Source organism: Pristis pectinata, chromosome 4 (assembly GCF_009764475.1).
Source record: "Pristis pectinata isolate sPriPec2 chromosome 4, sPriPec2.1.pri, whole genome shotgun sequence".
Taxonomy (NCBI): Eukaryota; Metazoa; Chordata; class Chondrichthyes; order Rhinopristiformes; family Pristidae; genus Pristis; species Pristis pectinata.
Genome location: NC_067408.1, coordinates 91,257,114 through 91,277,192, shown reverse-complemented (window position 1 = coordinate 91,277,192; position 20,079 = coordinate 91,257,114). Strand labels below are relative to the sequence as shown.

General features: G+C 40.1%; 1 protein-coding gene across 2 annotated transcripts; it reads right to left on the bottom strand.

Moving 5' to 3' along the window:
- Positions 1 to 248: 248 nt before the first annotated feature.
- On the bottom strand, positions 249 to 18,748 carry LOC127569611 (signal-regulatory protein beta-1-like). Of its 2 annotated transcripts, none has more exons than XM_052014396.1 (7): positions 18,624 to 18,748; positions 17,982 to 18,080; positions 17,570 to 17,896; positions 16,347 to 16,646; positions 7,179 to 7,280; positions 6,674 to 6,744; positions 249 to 2,198 (listed from the first exon to the last, which is right to left on the bottom strand). In XM_052014396.1, exons 2-7 carry the CDS (start codon positions 18,028 to 18,030, stop codon positions 1,995 to 1,997), a joined length of 1,053 nt encoding a protein of 350 aa, XP_051870356.1. In that variant the 5' UTR covers positions 18,031 to 18,080; positions 18,624 to 18,748; the 3' UTR covers positions 249 to 1,994. The 2 variants fall into 2 exon arrangements, with proteins under 2 accessions (XP_051870356.1, XP_051870357.1); XM_052014397.1 differs by lacking the exon at positions 249 to 2,198 and adding an exon at positions 2,465 to 2,590.
- Positions 18,749 to 20,079: the final 1,331 nt, after the last annotated feature.

Genomic DNA, 20,079 nt, shown 5'->3' with positions numbered 1-20,079 from the left:
CAAGTTTTTCACTCTACTTTGGTACATGTGACAATAATAAACCAATTTACCAATTTACCATTTCTCAAGGGGAGAAATGACCTTCTTTTGCTTCTAATTTATTTCTATTCTTTGTTCCTTCTTAGTCAAAAAATGAACTGTAATCAATATGATTATATCCAAAATATATTTATTAATAAAATTAACTAATTGTAAAAGCATATGAAAGTACAACGGACCCATTTAGCATCAAGTTGTATCTTAAGCATTTAAAGTATCAATAATCTGCTGGACTTTACTTTAAACGAACAATGACTGTCTCTATTTTGAGATATTGGAGCCACTGGGGATAGACCAGGGAGTCATGAAGCGAGATGTGGAATAAACAAGCCACTGTCAGGCTAGCAAGTTGGCATGAGTGACTGCCTCGGGAAGCAGTACAAGGTTCTCAGCTTTCAAATCTATTGATTGCTCAGGTGAGATGGCTGAGCACTGGTGATCTAAAGCTAAGTGGGAAACTGAGCTTAGAGGAAGAAACAAAGGGTCCACAAATAGTTGTAGACAGGTAAAGCAAGTGGGCAAGAAAGTAGCAGTTGGAGTATAATGTTGGAAAATATGAGGTTATGCACTTTGGTAGGAAGAATGAAGACACAGGTTTTCCTGAGAAATGTTCTTCCATCTGTAATTGTCAGGAAGTTGCAGACCCCTGTGGCATCATGTGTGAATGCAAAAGTCCCAAATACCTTCGCAGCTAATTCCCTGCTGCCCCCTGATGTTGGACTCCTCGTGATGAAACACCAACTTCTTGCAGTTTCTTAGCAGTTACATTGGAAAATGTGTTCACTGCACTTGCTGCAGGTTGGACCTGGCACAGATTCTGCAACTCCATTCTTTTACATTGACAGGAATGGCTCTGAGGGAGAGAGGCCAGTTTCAGGTAATTTACAACTTTCTGAATTACTTGGGGTTCCTTAATTTTTTAAGACTATGTTAAGTGTTGGTGTTTCAAGTGTTCTAAAACAGCTGATTAATCTCATGCTTGCTTGGCTGTCAAAATAGCTCTGTGGTCAGAGCTAATTTAAGCCTGGCCCCATGACATCTGTATTTGGTGAAGAGCTTTATATTGCAACGGTCTGTGTGGAACATCAGAGCCAACATCATGGATGAAGTTGCTACCTGAAGATCTGTGCAGGTGCAGGGTGGTGAGAGAAGGCGGTTGGGTGGTGGTGAAGGCCATGGTGACGAGGACAGGCTCAATTTCATTGCTCACAAGAAATTCTTGGCCAATATTCTTTTAAGTAAGGAGAAGGTAAAAATCATTGGTGTGATCAGGTATTGGTGTGTTGGTTCCTGAGATGTAGAGAACAAACGTGCAAGTATAGCAAGCAGTTAGGAAAGTATGTGAGAAATGCCTCTACATTGCAATGAGTTTGGAGTTCAAAATCTAGGTAGCCTTGCTGAGATTATGAAACTACATTTGAGCACAGATCTCCTTATCAAAGAGAGCTTAAATCTACCCTGGAGTCAGTCAAGCATAGATTCACGAGACCCATTCTTGAGATGACGGAGTAGTCCTGTGATTGATCAGATTGGGCCTTTACTCACATGAATTTTAGAAGAATGAAAGATAATCTCATTATGAAACATAAGATTCTAAGAGGAACTGACAGGGTAGATGCAATGAGACTGTTCCCTTTTGCGGGAACAGTCCACCACAAGATTCAGGTCATGGAATCGGTCATTTAAAATAGTTTTGGAAAGAAACATATCTCACCAAGTTTAGAATTCCCTACTTCAAAGGGCACTCAATGCTCAGTCGTTGGGGTCAATAGGTTTTGAGCCCTAAGGAATTGGGGATTGGGTTGGAGATACGCTATCGGCCGTGAACTCATTGAATGAAGGAGTAGGTTTCAGGAGCCATGCCACCTTCTTAAGTTTCTGTTTCTTATATTCTATGCATATTGTTTTAAAGAAGTGTTTGTGGTTGTATAGTAATTAGCAGTCTGTGTTCTGTTTCATGTGGGACAAATGCTGACTGTGAAGTTATGTACGGGTTCTTCATAGAACAGATTATTTTTATCTTTGACCTTTAAAGCAGCATATACTGTGGCATGGGCCTGTGCTGAGCTTCTCAATTCCTCCTTTTGCTTCCCCTTTGGAGGGCTGTTGAAATGAACAGATGCATATTGCAGATTTTCATTGCTTAAAGAAACGTTAACCTGCAACAGGAAAATAACAAACATTGTTATAAACATTTTATTCCTCATTTTGTTTTTAGATGAACCTACTTTGGCATAAGTACGCTCTTCATTTACGCTGCAAGACCATGTGGAAATGTCAATAATCATCTTGAGCAGCCAACACCCAATGGGGCAATAACCGAACCGTAGATTTGTGTGTTCATTGCCTCGCCAGTAATCCAGCGGTATGTGTTGCGCTCCCGGTCGATTTTCATTTCGCTGAAATCATTGCCAATGGGGCCAACCAACCTCCTTCCTGCTAATCAGTTTCTCTCCATGGCTGTGTTGGAGAATCTTGGACTCCTGGCCAATGTCACACTACCTTATTTGCAGACAGTTCACAACGATCATTGTAAACAAGGGAATCTTGCCTGTAAGACAGCAGGCTGTCTTTAAATAATGGCCAGCCCATTGTAGTCCTCTCAAACTCTCAAGCTTGCTGGAATCAGAGAATTTAGTGCTGGCAATTCACATTTTACTCTTCATCCAACTATTAAAACTAATCAGACTCCTAGATGAACTGCTTAAAGAGAAAGTTCATCCCAGTCACGTTCTGCAGCTACATATTCAATAATAGACTCCAAAGAAAGTATTAGCCAGAGTTTATTCATCCATGCAAATTCCAGTTTTTACTCCCTGATCTACATCTGGCAGCAGCTGAGGCAGTACGATTTACTTGAGTGCTAGCATTCTACAGACAGAAGCAGGTTTGTACTTCTGAATGCTTCCCAAAGACCTGAAAACCATTTTAACATGAAGCCTGAATCTACTAAACAGCCTTTGCACCCTAAACATTTGTGTCTGCTTTGTGTGTCTGTCTGACCACCAGGATTGACTGTGACTGGATACTCGACTTCCTTATCAGCAGACCTCAATCAGCGAGGGTTGGTAACAACATTTCCTCCTCACTGACCATCAACACAGGTGCACCTCAAGGCTGCATGCTTAGTGCCCTGCTCTACTCTATATACACGCATGACTGTGTGGCTAAGCACAGTTCCAATGCCATCTTCAAATTTGTCAATGACATCACTGCTGTTGGACGAATCACAGGTGGAGATGAGTCAGCTTACCAGAGCAAGATAGGACACCTGGTTGAGTGGTGCTAACAATCTCTCGCTCAACGTCAGTAAAACTAAAGAGTTGATTGTTGATTTCAGGAAGGGGAAGGAGGGCAAACATGTGCCAGTCTACATTGGGGGATCAGCAGTGGAGAGAGTCAGCAACTTTAAATTCCTGGGTGTTAGCATATCAAATGACCTGTCCTGGTCCCAGCACATAGATGCAATCATAAGGAAAGTGCACGATCATTTTTACTTTCTTAGGGGGTTAAGGAGGTTTGGCTTGTCACCAACCACTCTTACAAACTTCTACAGATGTACAGTTAAAAGTATCCTGACCGATTGTATCATGGTCTGGTACGGCAATTTGAATGTGCAGGAATGTAAGAAGCTGCAGAGAGCAGTGGACTCTGCCCAATACATCACGGGCACATCCTTCCCCACCATTAGTAGTATCTACAGGTGGCGCTGCCTCAAGAAGGCAACATTCATCATCAAAGATCCCCACCATCCCGGCCATGCCATATTTTCACAGCTACCATCGGGCAAGAGGTACAGAAGCCTGAAGTCCCACACCCCCAGGTTCAACGGCTACTATCCTTCAACCATTCAGTTCTTGAACTAACCTGCAAAACCCTAATCATTACAGTTTAGCAACACTATGACCACTTTGATCACTTTGCACTAAAATGGACTTTCTTTTGTTCTAATTGTGTTCTTTCTTGTAAACCGGTTTTGTTGTCTACTTTTTATGATTTTACAGAAATCACTATAAAGATTGAGATACATATACACATGAGACTAGGGCAGGCAGCATAATATCTACGTACAATTAAGAAGAGTATTTTTGATTATTTTAAAAGAGATGGAATTTTTACCCTGGAATGGAGAATTTTATGTTCTGAAAAAATAAAAATATTCTTCAGGAGCAGAGAGATTTTTTAACTATATTTGTGGCATATTGTGTTGTTATGCCTCGACTTTACTTTGTCAGGGGCTTTTACAGTGAGAAGAAAATACAAAATGGAAATTCATGTCACTTTTGAGATTTGTGAAAACTTCCATCTGCTGGGATTTTAGCAGTGTAGTCTGAGGGGGCACAGGATATCATTGACAGTAACTCTTGCATTTCCATTTTTTACCATAGGTTGCTGGCAGCTTCACAATGTATTAACGTTAGATACCGACTGTTTCGCTATCGACACGTGTAAAATCTCGGCCATCGTTTCAGGGAATATTCCTCAATGGGTGATATCTCCACAAAGTTGACATGTGACCGAAGGCCAAAAAAAAGGGAATTAAATAAATAGTTGCTCCAAGGAAAATATGCTCCCGTCCACATTTCCAACCCCCACCTCCACCTTCAATATTTTCCCAGGTTAACAAAACATATTCAGTCTAATTATTGCAGTATTGGAACATTTACAAAAAAAACCAAGATAAATATTCCCAACTCTGACCTAACTACATCAGTAGGCCATGGGCAACCTCGCCTTGGAATACTTTAACTTAAGAGCAGAATATTTTGCCTCAGCAAATTGCAGCCAAGTTTGGAAGTTATTGTACTGCTCATGATTAAGTAACATGGAATAGACATACGCTGAAAGCTTGAAGTCTCCTTATTCATGTAGTTATTCACTGATGTCTGTGTAGGAAGAGTATAATGGTGGGAACACTATACCGGCAGGGTGATGGCACCTAAGCTGTCACGAATGTTGTTTAAAGGTGTGTTTTCACAAAGGGTGAAGGTTAATTCTGATAATTGTAATCTACTAAAATCAAGCCAAAAGTTGCTTTACTGAGAGACAAGCTAGGGCTAGGTGAAAAGGCAACCATATTTTCTTGACTCAGTTTTGAAAAGATTTTCTGGAGGAACGAGGAACACACCACACAGCTTTCGGGTTTCCCAGACGGAGGCCACAATGATTTAAGGTGCACAGGTAGACACATAGAGGTAAAATCCACCTTGCGAAAGGTTATCGAGGTAAAAGCTGCACCAAGGGTATGGGCATGGCGTATCTGGAACATTGTGCATCCGTATCTGGGGCATGAATACAAGCTAACCTTCAGCCTGTCTCACAGCTCATTATTTAGGAGCTGTTTACAGTAAAGATTGCAGTTGTAGGGTCCAAGTAATTTGAATAAGTTAGGATGCATATTAAAGTCTTAGACTCATAGAATCATACAGCATGGAAACAGACCATTCAGCCCAACTCATCCATGTCATCCAGTGGGCATCCATCTGTATTATTGCCTTTCCCGGCACTTGGTCCATTGCCCTCTATGTCTAAGCAATTCAAGTGCTCATCTAGACACTTCTTAAATGCTGTCAGTGACCCAGCTTCCACTACATTCTCAAGCAGTGCATTCCAGGTACTTACAACTCTCTGGGTGAAGAAGGCCCCCCTCAGATCCCCTCGAAATCTCTTCCCCCTTAATGTAAATCTATGTCTTCTAATTTTATCTGCCTCTGATATGGGGAAAGTTTCCTGCAGTCCATCGTACTCCTCATAACTTTACACACCTCAATCATGTCCCCTCTTAACCTCCTCCGCTCCTGGGAGAACAGACCCAGCTTCTCCAGTCTTTCCTCATAACTGAGCTGCTTCATCCAAGGCAACATCCTGGTGAATCTTCTCTGCACCCTCTCCAGTGCTATCACATCCTCCCTATACCTTGGTGACCAGATCTGCATACAGAACTCCAGCAGAGGTCTGACCAAGGTTTTATAAAGTTGGAGCATAACCTCCCTGCTTCTGCATTTGATGCCCCAACTAATTAAGACCAGTATCCCATATGCCTTCCTAACCACACTATCATCTGTGCTATCACCTGCAAGGACCTTTGAACTTGTCCTCCAAAGACCCTCTATCCCTCAATACTCCCTAGGACCCTACCATTGGTGGTGTAAGTCCCAGCATCATTTGTGCTCCCAAAATGAATCTCCTCACATCTGTCTGGATTAAACTCCATCTGCCATGTTTCAGCCCATTTCCCCAACATATCAATATCTCCCTGCAGCCTAAGACAACCCTCCACACTATCATCTTCATGCCATCTGTGAACTTACTGATCATGCCTCCCATAAGTCATACAACCACAAACAGCAAGATTCCCAGCACTGATCTTTGTGGGACACCACTTGTCACAGCATCCAATCGCAAAAGCCGTCTACTATCACCTTCAATCTGGCATTAGGTTAAGATCCAGGCAGTTAAAATATATTCCACCCAACAGACTCCATATATTCTCCCCCTTTGTGTTTTTAGTGCCTTACATCCAATAGCGCTAATAAATTTATTCAAATAAGCTGACAATACTTTACTGAACACTCGGTGCATCAAAGGCCGAGTGCATACAGCATGAGGGAAAATATCAAAGCAATATACTTACTTTGTTTACTGAGTCTTTTATCCGTTTTCTCGTTATTTGATTATCAACATTTTTGTCATGGACTGATGGCTCTATAAAAATATCATGAATATTAGAAGCATCTCAGGTTAGCAGAACATGTATTTGCATTTAAAAGTAACAGTATACAAACTGTAAGTTATAATTAGATACTAATGTGCAACACCAATTCATGTCTGAGGTTCCATCATCTACACTTGAAAGCTATGTTGTCTTAATTGGATACTAAACTCTTTATATTTAGCTGTGTTAATTTTCTCATATAAACCTATCTTAGTGTGTTTTCTTTAGCTTAACTATTTTAATTTTACAGGCTGTTACTATACTCTCTCCAGAAAATGACATTTGGGTAGAAGTTAAAATGGATTTTCACTTTCCTAATTACTTCTGTTTAATTTTTTTTCTGGGAACCAAATACAAAGTTCACTTTTGATATACTCATTTTTTGCTTATTTACAAAGTAAAAATACACAATGTATCTGATTACCTTTTCCATTCTTCAGTTTTCTGCATTGATTCTTAATGATCCAGATGCATAACGGTATAATGAAGATAAGACTCAACAGAGCAAAATAATACTTGGGGAATCCTTCAAAATTACAATTGAAATATGAATCAAAACTATGTCACAATGAAATGCAACCATAACTATGACTGATGCATGTTACCTTATATAAAATATTTTAAATACATTAATACATATAACATAAATCATTTTTTTTGAAACAGAACTATATTTAAATCTACCATTTCTGAGATTTTGTTTTTGTGAAAGATGTCAATAAGGTTCCCTTTGCAGGAACTCCATGCAGAATATCACCTGAAATTAAAACTAAATATGATCTTCTTTTAAATTATCCAATTGAAAGTCAACTTTTAAAAGATAAAAGTCAATTTTACATTCATGGAGATAAAACAGGTAAATTACTGGCTAACCAATTAAAAGTTTCCAGAGCTAGACGACAAATTAAAGAAATTTTGAAAGCCAATGGTGAGAGGACAACTGATCTTTTAGAAATAAATGATACTTTTAGAGAATTCTATTCTAAACTTCACAGTTCTAATTTTCCTAAAGATAATACTGTAATGGATAATTTCTTTGACCAATTAAATGTTCCTACACTTTCCACTGAAAATCAAAAACAGTTGGATCAATCTATTGCATATGAGGAAATCGCCAAGGTTGTGCGATCTTTACATTCTGGAAAGACTCTGGGTCCGGATGGATTTCCCGGAGAATTCTATAAGGCCTTTTCCTCTTTACTTATACCTCATTTATGTGCTGTCTTTTTGGATTCTTTTAAATTGGGTAGACTACCACAATCTTTTTATGAAGCTTTTTATTTCACTTATCTTTTTATTTCACTTATTCTTAAGAAAAATAAGAACCCAACAGAATGCGCTTCGTATGGACCAATTTCGCTACTTAATGTGGATGTTAAAATTTTATCTAAAGTTCTAGCTCGTAGATTGGAAAATATTTTACCTTCAATTATATCCGATGATCAGACTGGTTTTATTAAAAATCGATATTTTCATTTTAATATTCATCGTTTTTTGAATATTATTTATTCTCCCTCTAAGGAAATATCAGAATGTGTGATATCTTTAGATGCTGAGAAGGCCTTTGATCGGATTGAATGGAATTACTTATTTGAAACTTTAGAGAAATTTAATTTTGGGCCTGATTTTATCCAATGGATTAAATTACTTTATTTATCCCCTTCTGCTCGAATTCTTACTAATTTTCAAAATTCTAAACCTTTTAAACTTCAACGTGGAACCAGACAGGGATGTCCTTTGAGCCCTTTGTTCTTTGATTTGGCCTTAGAACCTTTAGCTATTTCTTTCCGAGAATCTAGAGATATCTTTGGTATCTCCAGAAGAGGTATTAACCATAAAGTTTCTCTATATGCTGATGATTTATTACTCTTTATATCTAATGTTGAAGCCTCCTTACCTCCTATGCTTTCTTTACTTTCTCAGTTTAGTCATTTTTCAGGCTACAAATTGAACTTATACAAGAGTGAATTTTTTCCTCTGAATAATGTGGTACCATTTGATATTAATATTCCTTTTAAAATTGTAAGAAATCATTTTACCTATTTGGGAGTGTCAATTACTAAAAATTATAAGCATTTATTTAAAGAAATTTTTTTTACCTTATTACACTATGTGAAGAGGGTTTTATCAAGTTGGCCTCCCCTTTCTATATCATTGATTGGCTGAATTAATGTTATTAAAATGAATATTTTATTGAAATTTATATATTTATTTCAGGCTTTACCTGTTTTTATTCCTAAACCTTTCTTTGACTCTCTTGAGTCAATTATATCTTCTTACATATGGAATAATAAACATCCTAGATTAAATGAAGTTCACCTTCAGAAGGTTAAAAAGAATGGAGGTTTAGCCTTACCTTATTTTAGATTTTATTACTGGGCAGTCAATATACAAAATCTTACGTTTTGGTTATATTACATTAATCGAGAGGCTTGTCCAGTATGGGTCTCTTCGGAAATTAACTCTGTTAAAAAATTTTCTATTATTTCTCTGCTTGGTTCTCCACTTCCTTTATCATTAATTAAACTAACAGATAATTTAGTAGTTAAACATGCCTTGATGATTTGGTTACAATTTAGAAAATATTTTGGTTTATTGAGTTTTTCTTTGTCCAGTCCCATTTTCTCTAATTACTTTTTTAAACCTTCTATGACTGATGTAGTTTTTAAAGAGTGGGACAAATTAAGTATTACTTGTTTTCAAGATCTGTTTGTTGGAGGAAATCTTTCTTCATTTGAACAATTGTCTACCAAGTATAATTTACCAAAAACTCATTTTTTTAGATATTTACAAGTTAGAGATTTTCTTCGATCTCAATTACATTCTTTTCCTTTGTGTCCTGATAAGAATTTATTAGATGTAATTTTTAAGTTGGAACCCTTTCAGGATGGCTCAATATCTAATATTTATGACAGATTACTAGGAATGAGTAAGGTGCCACTAGATAAAATTAAAAACGTTTGGGAACAAGATTTGCAGATGTCAATTTCCGAGGAAACTTGGAATGAAATTTTCAAGTTGGTTAATACTTCATCATTATGTGCTCGTCACTCTCTCCTTCAATTTAAAGTGGTCCATACAGCTCACTTGTCTAAAGATAAACTATCCTGTTTTTATTCTGATATATCTCCTTACTGTGATAAATGCAATAACGGAGTGGCTTCCTTAATTCACATGTTTTGGACTTGTCAGAGTCTTAAAAAGTATTGGACAGAGGTCTTTCATACTTTTTCTGTACTTTTTAAAATAAATTTTAAACTTAATCCTTTGACTGAACTATTTGGGATTGTTGGAGAAAAAGATATAACTTTGAAGGCTTCTGATTTACATATTCTGGCTTTTATTTCTCTTATAGCCAGGAGAGCAGTATTGCTTAAATGGAAGGAAGCTACTCCGCCTACGCATGTTCAATGGTTACGGGATGTTATGTCATAGTTGAATCTAGAGAAGATTTGCTGTTCAGTTTTTGAATCTAACCTAGACTTTCAAACCCTGTGGGGACCCTTTTTGAATTATTTTCAAAATCTCTGATTTGGGGACTAAAATGCAGATATTGGCTGACACTGTTACATTTTTTTAAGGTTTTTCCTTGCTGTTTCTTCTGTCTAACAGCTTCGGGTTTTGGTAGTGGGGGTTAATTTTTGTTTGTAATAAAATATTTCAATTTTTTCTTTCCTTATTAACTAACTACTACATGTGATTATTGATTTAGAGTATTGTAATCCTAAGTACGATTTATTACAATGTATTCGGTAGTATTTTTACTTTCTTTTTTGGTGCATGTACTCTATTTTTTTCATGGATTTAATAAAAATATTGTAAAAGAATATCACCAATACTTCTTATATAGACACTAATCCTAGATAATCATTCAATATCCTATTTCGACAAAAAAATCCTTAAATAAATGAATCAGATTTTTTGAGGAGAAACCCCACACTGTCATGGAAGATAATACCCATACATTATTAATCACGAGTGATACTGTTACTGCCAGGAAAACTGTCACACTTCATGGATTCCCAGTGTTGTAATTTACTGCAATATAGTCTGTTGCAAATTACCGCGGCATAGTATGCTATAAATTACCGCGGTACAGTGTGTTGTAAATTACCGCGGTACAGTGTGTTGTAAATTGCCGGGGTGTAGTGTGTTATAAATTGTCAGGCTGTTTATGACGTGACACATTTCGCAAACCGCTTGGCATCGTGGAAAAAGTTGATGCACACCTGTTTCTTAATTCACAGACCGGATGCGCTAAATGACCAGTTTTTGTGCACAACAATCTGATGACTCTATATTCAATGATATCAGTGGAGGCGGGGATAGGCTGCTGTGCATCCATTCTCTAACTCCTCGTGATCGGTAATAAATGCTGTCGTGGTCAGATAACATACAAAACTATTTGTGCACACTGAATGCACAAAGCCAATACTCTGTATCCTCTACTGAACCCTCTGTCCCCATACCTGCCGCAGTTCTTGGTGAGCAACATAACTTCAACTCCATCTTCAAAGTACATTGGTCAATTGCAGAATTCTTTTATGATGCTTATGTGTTCTTTCCCTTCCTTATCCCTTTTTCCATGTATTAGTCTATATGCAGTTTAATGGCAGAAGTTTGCCAGCTAAGGATGGATTCTGCTATTTTTTGTTTGGATCAAAGCACATATGACAACCATCTGTGTTTCAGGCTGGCAGTTAGTATTTCAATCTGACAGTGTGTCAGTGGTTAACAAGAAACTTCAACCCTTTTCTCTACCCACATTGGAGATTGTCACGAAAGTCAATCAGCCCGTTTGTAAGCAGGAACTGGAGCCTGTTATAACCAAAGGGGTTGAAAAATTGAACCTATCCGATGTTATTTTTGTTCATTATTTCTCATATACGTGGGGTGGACAATTGAACACGAGATGAGGGTTCTGAATCACATTTATAAGTGTGCTTATTTAATGTTTACTTTCACAGTTATAATAGAGAAAAAATAATATTTTAAAGTACCGCTTTTACTTATCCTTATTTTCCTCAAATTAACTGTCTTGAGAAAATCCAACTCTTGTTTTGTATGAAGAGTTCACATCTAAAAAAGTGGTTGCACTTTTTGGAGATAGTGTAGCTGTTTCCAAATATGTTTATTTAGGGATACTGGTGACTTCAGTTATGGGATTGTCTAACCTTCAGAGATATGGAAGGAATTGTAAAGATGATGCATTTCATTAGAGTTTTTTTTTGTGTGGTTGCTTTAAAGTAAAGGTGTTTTACAAAATGTAATTTGTTGAAATAAACCTTGTGCCTTTAACACTCAGATACATCTTTGGTGATTTCTAATTCATCAATTCTTGTACATTCTGGTCATATCTGCTGATATTTATGGCAAATATAGAATAGTTATTCCATTCTCAGAGCAGTTTCTTGGCTTCAATGTGCAGAGGCCGATATTCAGGGATATTATTAAATTATTAGTTTTCCTGGGCAGAGTGAGCTTTTCTGAAGCTGTCAGAGTGTGTTTAGTTTTCTGGCCTCGCAGATAAGCTGACGGAACCATAGACACCAAATCTAAAAATTAATGCCAGATTTACAATTTGAAAACAGAAACCAGTGTGTGACTGTTTTCAAGAGGAAATTTTATAATCCAATGGAGTACTGCAATCTGAAATCTGAGTTACAATGCCACTTCTATTTTGATGTGCATCCACAAACCTGCTTTGCAACTACTAAACAGTGTTACCTGAGGTAGGTCCCTGCACTTTCATTGCCTGATCATTCTCCCATTATTAATTCACTACAGCACAGGATCATCAGGCAAAGTTTTCTATAGACTCCATGGAGTAGCCCCAACCCTCTCAGATGCTTACTAACATACTAACATTCAAATCCAGGGCAGGAGTCAGCCTGTCACCCCTCATGCCTGCTCTGCTATTTAATAAGATCATGGCTGTTCTGATTGTAACCTCAACTCCACATTCCCATCCACCCCAAAAACGTTTAACCCCTTGATTTATCAACCTATGTAGCTCTGCCTTAAAAATATTCAAAGACTCTGTCGTCTCCACCCTTTGAGGAAAACGCATGACCATCTGAGAGAAGAAAATTTCACCATAACTGTCTAAAATGGGTAATGGCTTACTTTTAAACAGTGACCCCTGGTTCCAGATTCTGCCACAGGAGGAAACATCCTCCCCACATCCACCCTGTAAAGGATCTTCTACATGTCAATCAAATCCCCTCTAATTCTTCTAAACTCCAGGGGATACAAGTGTAGCCTATCCAAGTTTTCCTCAAAAGGCAACATGCCAGTAAACATTCTCTGAATCACTTCCAAAGCACTTACATTCTTTCTTAAGCAATCCTCTCCACAAGACCCCAGATGTGATGTCACAAATGCACTGCATAGCTGAGGCAAAATCCCCCTCCTCTTGTATTCTATTCTCCTTACAATGAGCAATAACACAAATAATGTTTAGCTTTCAAAATGACTTGCTGTATCTACCGACTGACCACAGCAAACCATTTACTAGGAAACCAAAATCTCTCTGTATCACAGAGCTCTGCTGTCTCCTGCCATTTACATAAAATGCTTGTTTTTTATAGAGAAGAGAAAAAAAAAGAAAATACTGGAAATACTCAGTAGGTTAGACAGCATCTGTGGGAAGAGAAGAAAGGTTAATGTTTCAGGTCAAGGACCCTTTGTCAGAACACAGGGCAAAATAGACAGATGGAAATCCCGATGGAGAGAGCAGCAGAATTACTTAAAGGTGGACATTCCTGGTAGGGAGGTGGTAGTGAATTCAACAATAAATGAGAACCAAAACACTGCAGATGCTGAAAATCTGAATAAGAACAGAAAATGCTGGAATCACTCATCACGTCAAGCAGCATCTGTAGAAAGAAAAACAGAGTTAGCATTTCAGGTTGGAGATCCTGTCAGCATCTTTTTAAATTTAATTCTTTTTAATTTTTCCCACCAAAGGGTACAATGTCACATTTTCCCACATGTTGCTCCATTTGGTAGAACTTTCCCGTTCACTTTTCTATGATCGTTTTGTAGCCTCCTTATGTGCTCTTCACAACTTACTTTCCTACCTATCTTTGCGTCATCAGCAAATTTAGCAATCATTCCATCGATACCTTCATCCAAATCATACATATCAGAAAAAGTTAAGATCCCAGCATCAATCCATTTAGCATACCGTTTGTTACACCTTGCCAACTTTTTCTGCCTACTCTCTATTTCCTGTTAGCTTGCTGATCTTTTATGCCCACCAACATGGACCTCCTACACCATGAGCTTTTATTGTTTGCAAAGACCTTTGATGTGCCATCTTATCAAATACCTTCTGGAAATCTATGTATGGTACATCATTAGATTCCCCTGTGTCCACATCACGTGTTATTTCTTCAAAGAAGAAGAATATATTGGTCATACATGATTTCCCCTTCACAAAACCATGCTGACTTTGCCTTGGATTTTTCTACATGCCCTGTTATAATGGCTTTAATAACAGTTGCCAAAACGTTATCTTTGACAGATATTAAACTAATTGGCCTGTAGTTTGTTGCTTTCTGTCCCCCCCCCCCCACCCCTTTTTTTGAATAAAGTTAGATTATTATTTTCCAATCTAATGGCTTTCCCCAAATCTCAGGAATTGTGGAAAATTAAAACCGGTGTATTAACTATCCCAGGAGGCACTTATTTTAAGACCCTAAAGTCCGTGAGATCCCCAGAGACTTGTCCATCAACTGCTCCCAAAATTTGCTCAGTAGTGCTATCCTGGTGATTGCAATTTTCCCAAATTCCTTCCAATTCCCGATTTACAGCTGTCTCTTTCCATTATTAGTTTCCTAAACTCACTTTGTGCGGGAGCAGCTCAGCTTGTTAACTTTTCTTGACATGTCTATCCAAACACTTGCTACAGTTTTGCATTTATGACTAGCTTTGCCCCACTCTTAATTCTTGGTCCTTCGTCGTTCAACCTGTTTGGGGATTGAGCCTTGTTGCAGCCAATCTGGAACTTTTTAAACGTTAATTCCGTTTCCTCGCTGTTTCATTTTCGCACACTGCCATACCGTCGCGGGTTAGAGCAGGGAAATCTGAGGTTCTCGTCAGATTATGATGGACTAAACTTTAGTGAGAAGCGATTGAAAGGGGCGTCCTGTCGCAACCGAAAACTTTATAGTTTAACAAGTCTTAGTGACCTGAGACACTCAGCACCCACCGAGTGGGCAAGGTGTTCGGTCGCCAATCACCCGAAAGCGGGATGATTTCCCGTTTTGGAATTGAACATGCATTGGAATTGAACGAGCTGGCCAAATTAGCAGGAAGCAAGTGAATTTTGCCCCGATCACACTGTTTCTTCGCAGAACGTTGCTATTGCTATTCACGACCGCCCCGTGAATTGAGAATTCTCCCAGTGAATTACATGGCAAATATTCATTAGTTATAAATATTCGTTAGTCTGAATGATGGCGATTGCAACATAGAAGACTATTCGGCCCATTGTTTAAGTCTATTGTGGTCGTTTCCTGACGTGATCCTTATTGTCTGTCCGTTCTTCCCGCTTTCTCCTCTACACTCCTTCCACGCACGGACATCAAAATACTTTAACGTGAGCACGACAACCGTTCGGGGTATAAACTTTGTGACCCAGCAGAAGTTGTTGTAACTGGCTACTTTGTACAGCGTATACACCAGCACGACAACCGTTCGGGGTATAAACTTTGTGACCCAGCAGAAGTTGTTGTAACTGGCTACTTTGTACAGCGTATACACCAGCACGACAACCGTTCGGGGTATAAACTTTGTGACCCAGCAGAAGTTGTTGTAACTGGCTACTTTGTACAGCGTATACACCGTTCGATCCTCATTCCGGGGAGATTTCATTTGTCGATTGATGAAGGCAGAGTTAAATTAAATTAACGATATGAATTTAGCGGCTGCCAAATAATATTGGCCATTGAACGCTTTACTCAGACAGGCCACTTTTGAACAGTGCGATGGGCCGAAGTCCCGTAAAATTCCTTTCTTGCATGTTTTTGTTCGCTATTTATGTCTTATTGAGTCCACCAGGTTGCACGATAGATTTATATGAATTAGTTCATCAGATAATATTTGCAGTATATTGCCATAACTCGTGTATGTTTTCTGTAGTAACGCCGATACTAAAAAGAATATCTGGTTGTCATAAATAACCAACTGAAAATGTTGGAGACATTAGCAGATCAATCAGTGTCTGTGGGAAGTTAGCGCCAGTTTATGCATCCAAGGTCTCCCTATTCCCAGCTGTTTGTTTCTACCTAGTTGGCAATTTTTACCAATTTCATTCATCTGTCTTCTCCAAGTAGCATTATTATTATTTGAAATATTCACCGATCAATATGGCGTAAGTGTTGTATCAAATCAATATATTAAAATACATAATTTTTGTAATAAAGACTGTACATACTGTACACACTGCACGATTGTTTACACTTCTTTTCAGATTAATGAATTGCATTCAACACATGGTTTGTATAAATTTACTATTTTTACCTCCAGATTTCACCAGTAATTGGGAGAAGCTGGCTGTGGGATTTATTCCGTGTCAACCACCTACCTCGGCTGAAGCTGAAACTTCTCCTCACCGACTCGCTCCCTGTAACATGTCGAACCAGGCAGGTGGCGACGGCTCCTGCCTCCCGCCGAGTGTCGGTAACCCGCAGCCGGGAGCTCAGGTTGTAGGTTCGGTCCCCGTTTACCGACAGCGGGCCCGCCTCTACTTCATACGAGACGTCTCCCGTTACAGCCCAAGAAATGTTCAGATCTCGAGGGAGAAATCCCGCAGCCGCACAGGTCAGAGTGTGAATCCCAGCAGCTTCCACCTCGGGGTCCAGAGTGAGGGAGACGTCAGGCTTCGCTGCACAAAACGGGAAATTCACACATTATGGATGTTGCTGTAACTCAGAAGGATACAGAGAGCATCTGTGGATACAACTGAAGGCGGTGCACGATACAACGGGAACGCCGAGGAATCGAATTGATTAGTTTGTAGCTCAAAATGCACACCGGCAGAAACAGAAATAACACACGGCCCGAGGAACGGAATGAATTCGAAGTTTTACACTGAAAATGAAAAGGCAGATGCTGGGAATCTAAAATAAAAAAAACAGAAACCGCTGGAAACATTCAGCAGGTCAGGTCGCATCTGTGGGAAGAGAAACAGAGGTAACGTTTCAGGTCGAAGAGTTCTGACGAAGGGTCTGCAATCCCAAATGTTTCTCTCCCCCACAGATGCGACCCGACAGCTGAGTGTTTCCAGCGTGTGTTTGTCAGCTCGTTTGGTCCGGGCACAAATTGGTCAGGAGTTACAACTACACCGACAGTGTGTTCCAACAAGGACGTTTCACGGTTCCGTTCCCCATCACCAATCCCTTTGGTATTGAACCCATTGCGCCGTCGGTGCCGGAGGAGCGGTCGGAGGTTTGCCTTCTAACCGCCTCTCTTCAAATGAACTTTTTGGAACCTGCACGAACGTCCCTGCTGCCCACCGACGTTGTGGAGCTGATGTATTCAGTGACAAGTTCCCTCTTCCCCGTGCGGGGAATTGTTTCAGTCTTGGTTCATCCTGTTACCTCGGGTCAGAAGCAAAACCCAAACTTGAACGTGGCGAAGACAGGAATCCTTCAGCAGCTCAGGCCATGTGTGGAGAGAGGGAGCTCCGAATAAACTCTTCTTCCAGCTCGGTCATTGGTCTGAGACGTTGGCTCCAGTTCCCTCACCCCACATGCTGCCCGGCCTGCTGAGTGTTTCCAGTGTTTACTGGTTTCATTTCATAATTACCTTGGATGTTTAATTCTGTTCCGTTTCCAGTAAATGCTTTCCATTGATCCTGTCTCAGCACGGAGCAATGGTAAGTGTCAGAATCGTCCACCGTCACCTCTCGAATGACCAGCGAGTCAGACACGGACAGCCGAGCGCCTAGTTTCAGGAACTTCCTGGACTCGTTTCTACTGATCCCAGGATTGTCCCGTGTCCGAAACCAATAATATCTCACCGAATCCACCCGCTCCTCTCCGGATAACAGGGAGCAGTTGATCCGAGCTGTCTGCCCTCGGAGAAGGGTCAGGGCTGAAGGAGACTGGACCACTCTCTGACCAACAGCGGGCCCTGGGACAGAAAATGACCACAATTAGCAACAAGACTCCACATTATGGAAGGACAACAGGAATAAAAATCAACAGGGGTGAATTACCCAGGAGAAGGAGCCAGAGTTTGTAAATTAAGCTTCTAGGTGGCGGCATGTTGGTGAAGGCAGCGCCGGGACACGGATCACACAACGCTGTCGGTCATTCTGCAAAATGTAATATCGCTGCGAGATTATTGCGGTTGCCGCTCAGAGCGTCACGTCGGCCGCAGAATGGCTGGAATTTCAATTAAACATCTCCCCAGTCGTTCCAACAGTAAGATTGACCCCCACCCCTCCCCCAGCACTCACCTCTTCCACCGTACCTAACGTGCAATGTTTATAAATCGTGTAGTTGCAGTTCAACCCACGCTGACAGCTGATGAAATTGACAGAGGAGAAGCAGAACTTTGAAAATTTCAGTAAATAACCACTGAAGGTAATAAAAAACCTGCAGATGCAGGAAATTTGAAATAAATGCAGAAAACGTTGGCGACACTCAGCAGGTCAGGCAGCATCTATAAAGAGAAAAACAGTTATTTCAGACACACACACATACAAGAGAGACTGCAGATGCAGGAATCTGGAGCAACAATCTGCTGGAGGAACTCAGCGGGTGGAGAAGCATCTGCGAGAGGGAAGTTCGGGTGGAAACCCTTCATTAGTACTGAGTTCTCATTTCAATTGGACGTGAAACATTAACGATATTACCCTTTCAACAGTTGCTGCCGGACCTGTTGAGTGCAGCATTTCCAGTTTTCATTTCAGCAAATGACCATATGGTTTATGACAAAATTCGACCGAGGTAAATTCTTGCTGTCCGCTGTAAGTTTCTGATTCATCTATTGTGAAATTTCGGCTGAATCATTGAGCAATACACGACTACGCTGTTCACAAGGCTAGTCCCAGTTTCCTGCGTTCGGTCCATATCCCTCCAGGCCCCGCCCCTCCACCTACCTATCCAAGTGCTTCTTAAATGATACTATTGTACCTGCCTCAACCACTTCCTCTGGCAGCTCATTCCATATACTCACCACCCTCTGCAATGAAAAAGTTGCCCCTCGGGTCCCCTTTAAATCGTTCCCCTCTCACCCGAAATCTATGCCCCCTAGTTTTAGACTCCCCTACCCTGGGGAAAAGACTGTTACTGTCACCTTATCTATAACTCTCATAATTTTAAATTCTAAGGTTGCCCTTCATTGTCCTAAGTTTCAAAGAATAAAGACGTAGCCTGGCCAGCCTCTCCTTATAACTCAGGCCCTCTAGTCCTGGCAACATCTTCATAAATCTTTTCTGCACTCTTTCCAGTTTAACCACGTCTTTCCTATAACAGGAAAGTGACCAAAACTGTACTCAGTACTCCAAGTGCAGCCTCATCAGCCACTTATGCAACTGCAACATAATGTTCCAACTCCAATACCCAATGCCCTGACTGATGAAGGCCAGCGTGCTAAATGCCTTTTTCACCACCCTGTCTACCTGTGATCGCAATTTCAATGAACTATGCATTTTTACTCCTAGTTCCCTCTGTTCCATTACACTACCTAGTGCCCTTCCATTCATAGCATGAGTCCTACTCTGGTTTGACTTTCCAAAATACATCACCTCACACTTACCTGTATTGAAATCCATTTGCCACTGCTCGGCCCACTTCCCTAACTGATCAAGGTCCCCCTGTGATCTACCATAGCCTTCTTCACTATCAACAACACCTCCTAATGTTGTGTCATCTGCAAACTTACTGATCAAGCCCTGTGCATTCACATCCAAATCATTTATATAAATAATGAATAACATGGTCCCAACACCAACATTGACCCCTGTGGCACACCACTTGTCACCAGCTTCCATTCTGAGAAACAACCTTCAACCACCACCCTCTGCTTCCTACCTCCAAGCCAATTTTGAATCCACCTAACTAGCTCTCCCTGGATTCCATGGGACCTAACCTTCCAGACCAGCCTGCCATGTGGGACCTTGTTGAAGGCCTTGCTAAAGTCCAAATAGATAAAATCCACTGGCCTACCCTCATCTACCCTTTTGGTTACCTCTTCACAGGACTCTAAAAGATTCATCAAATATGACTTCCCATGCACAAAACCATGCTGATTCCTCCTGAGGAGACTGTCTATCCAAATGCTGGTAGATCCTGTCCCTCAGAATTCCC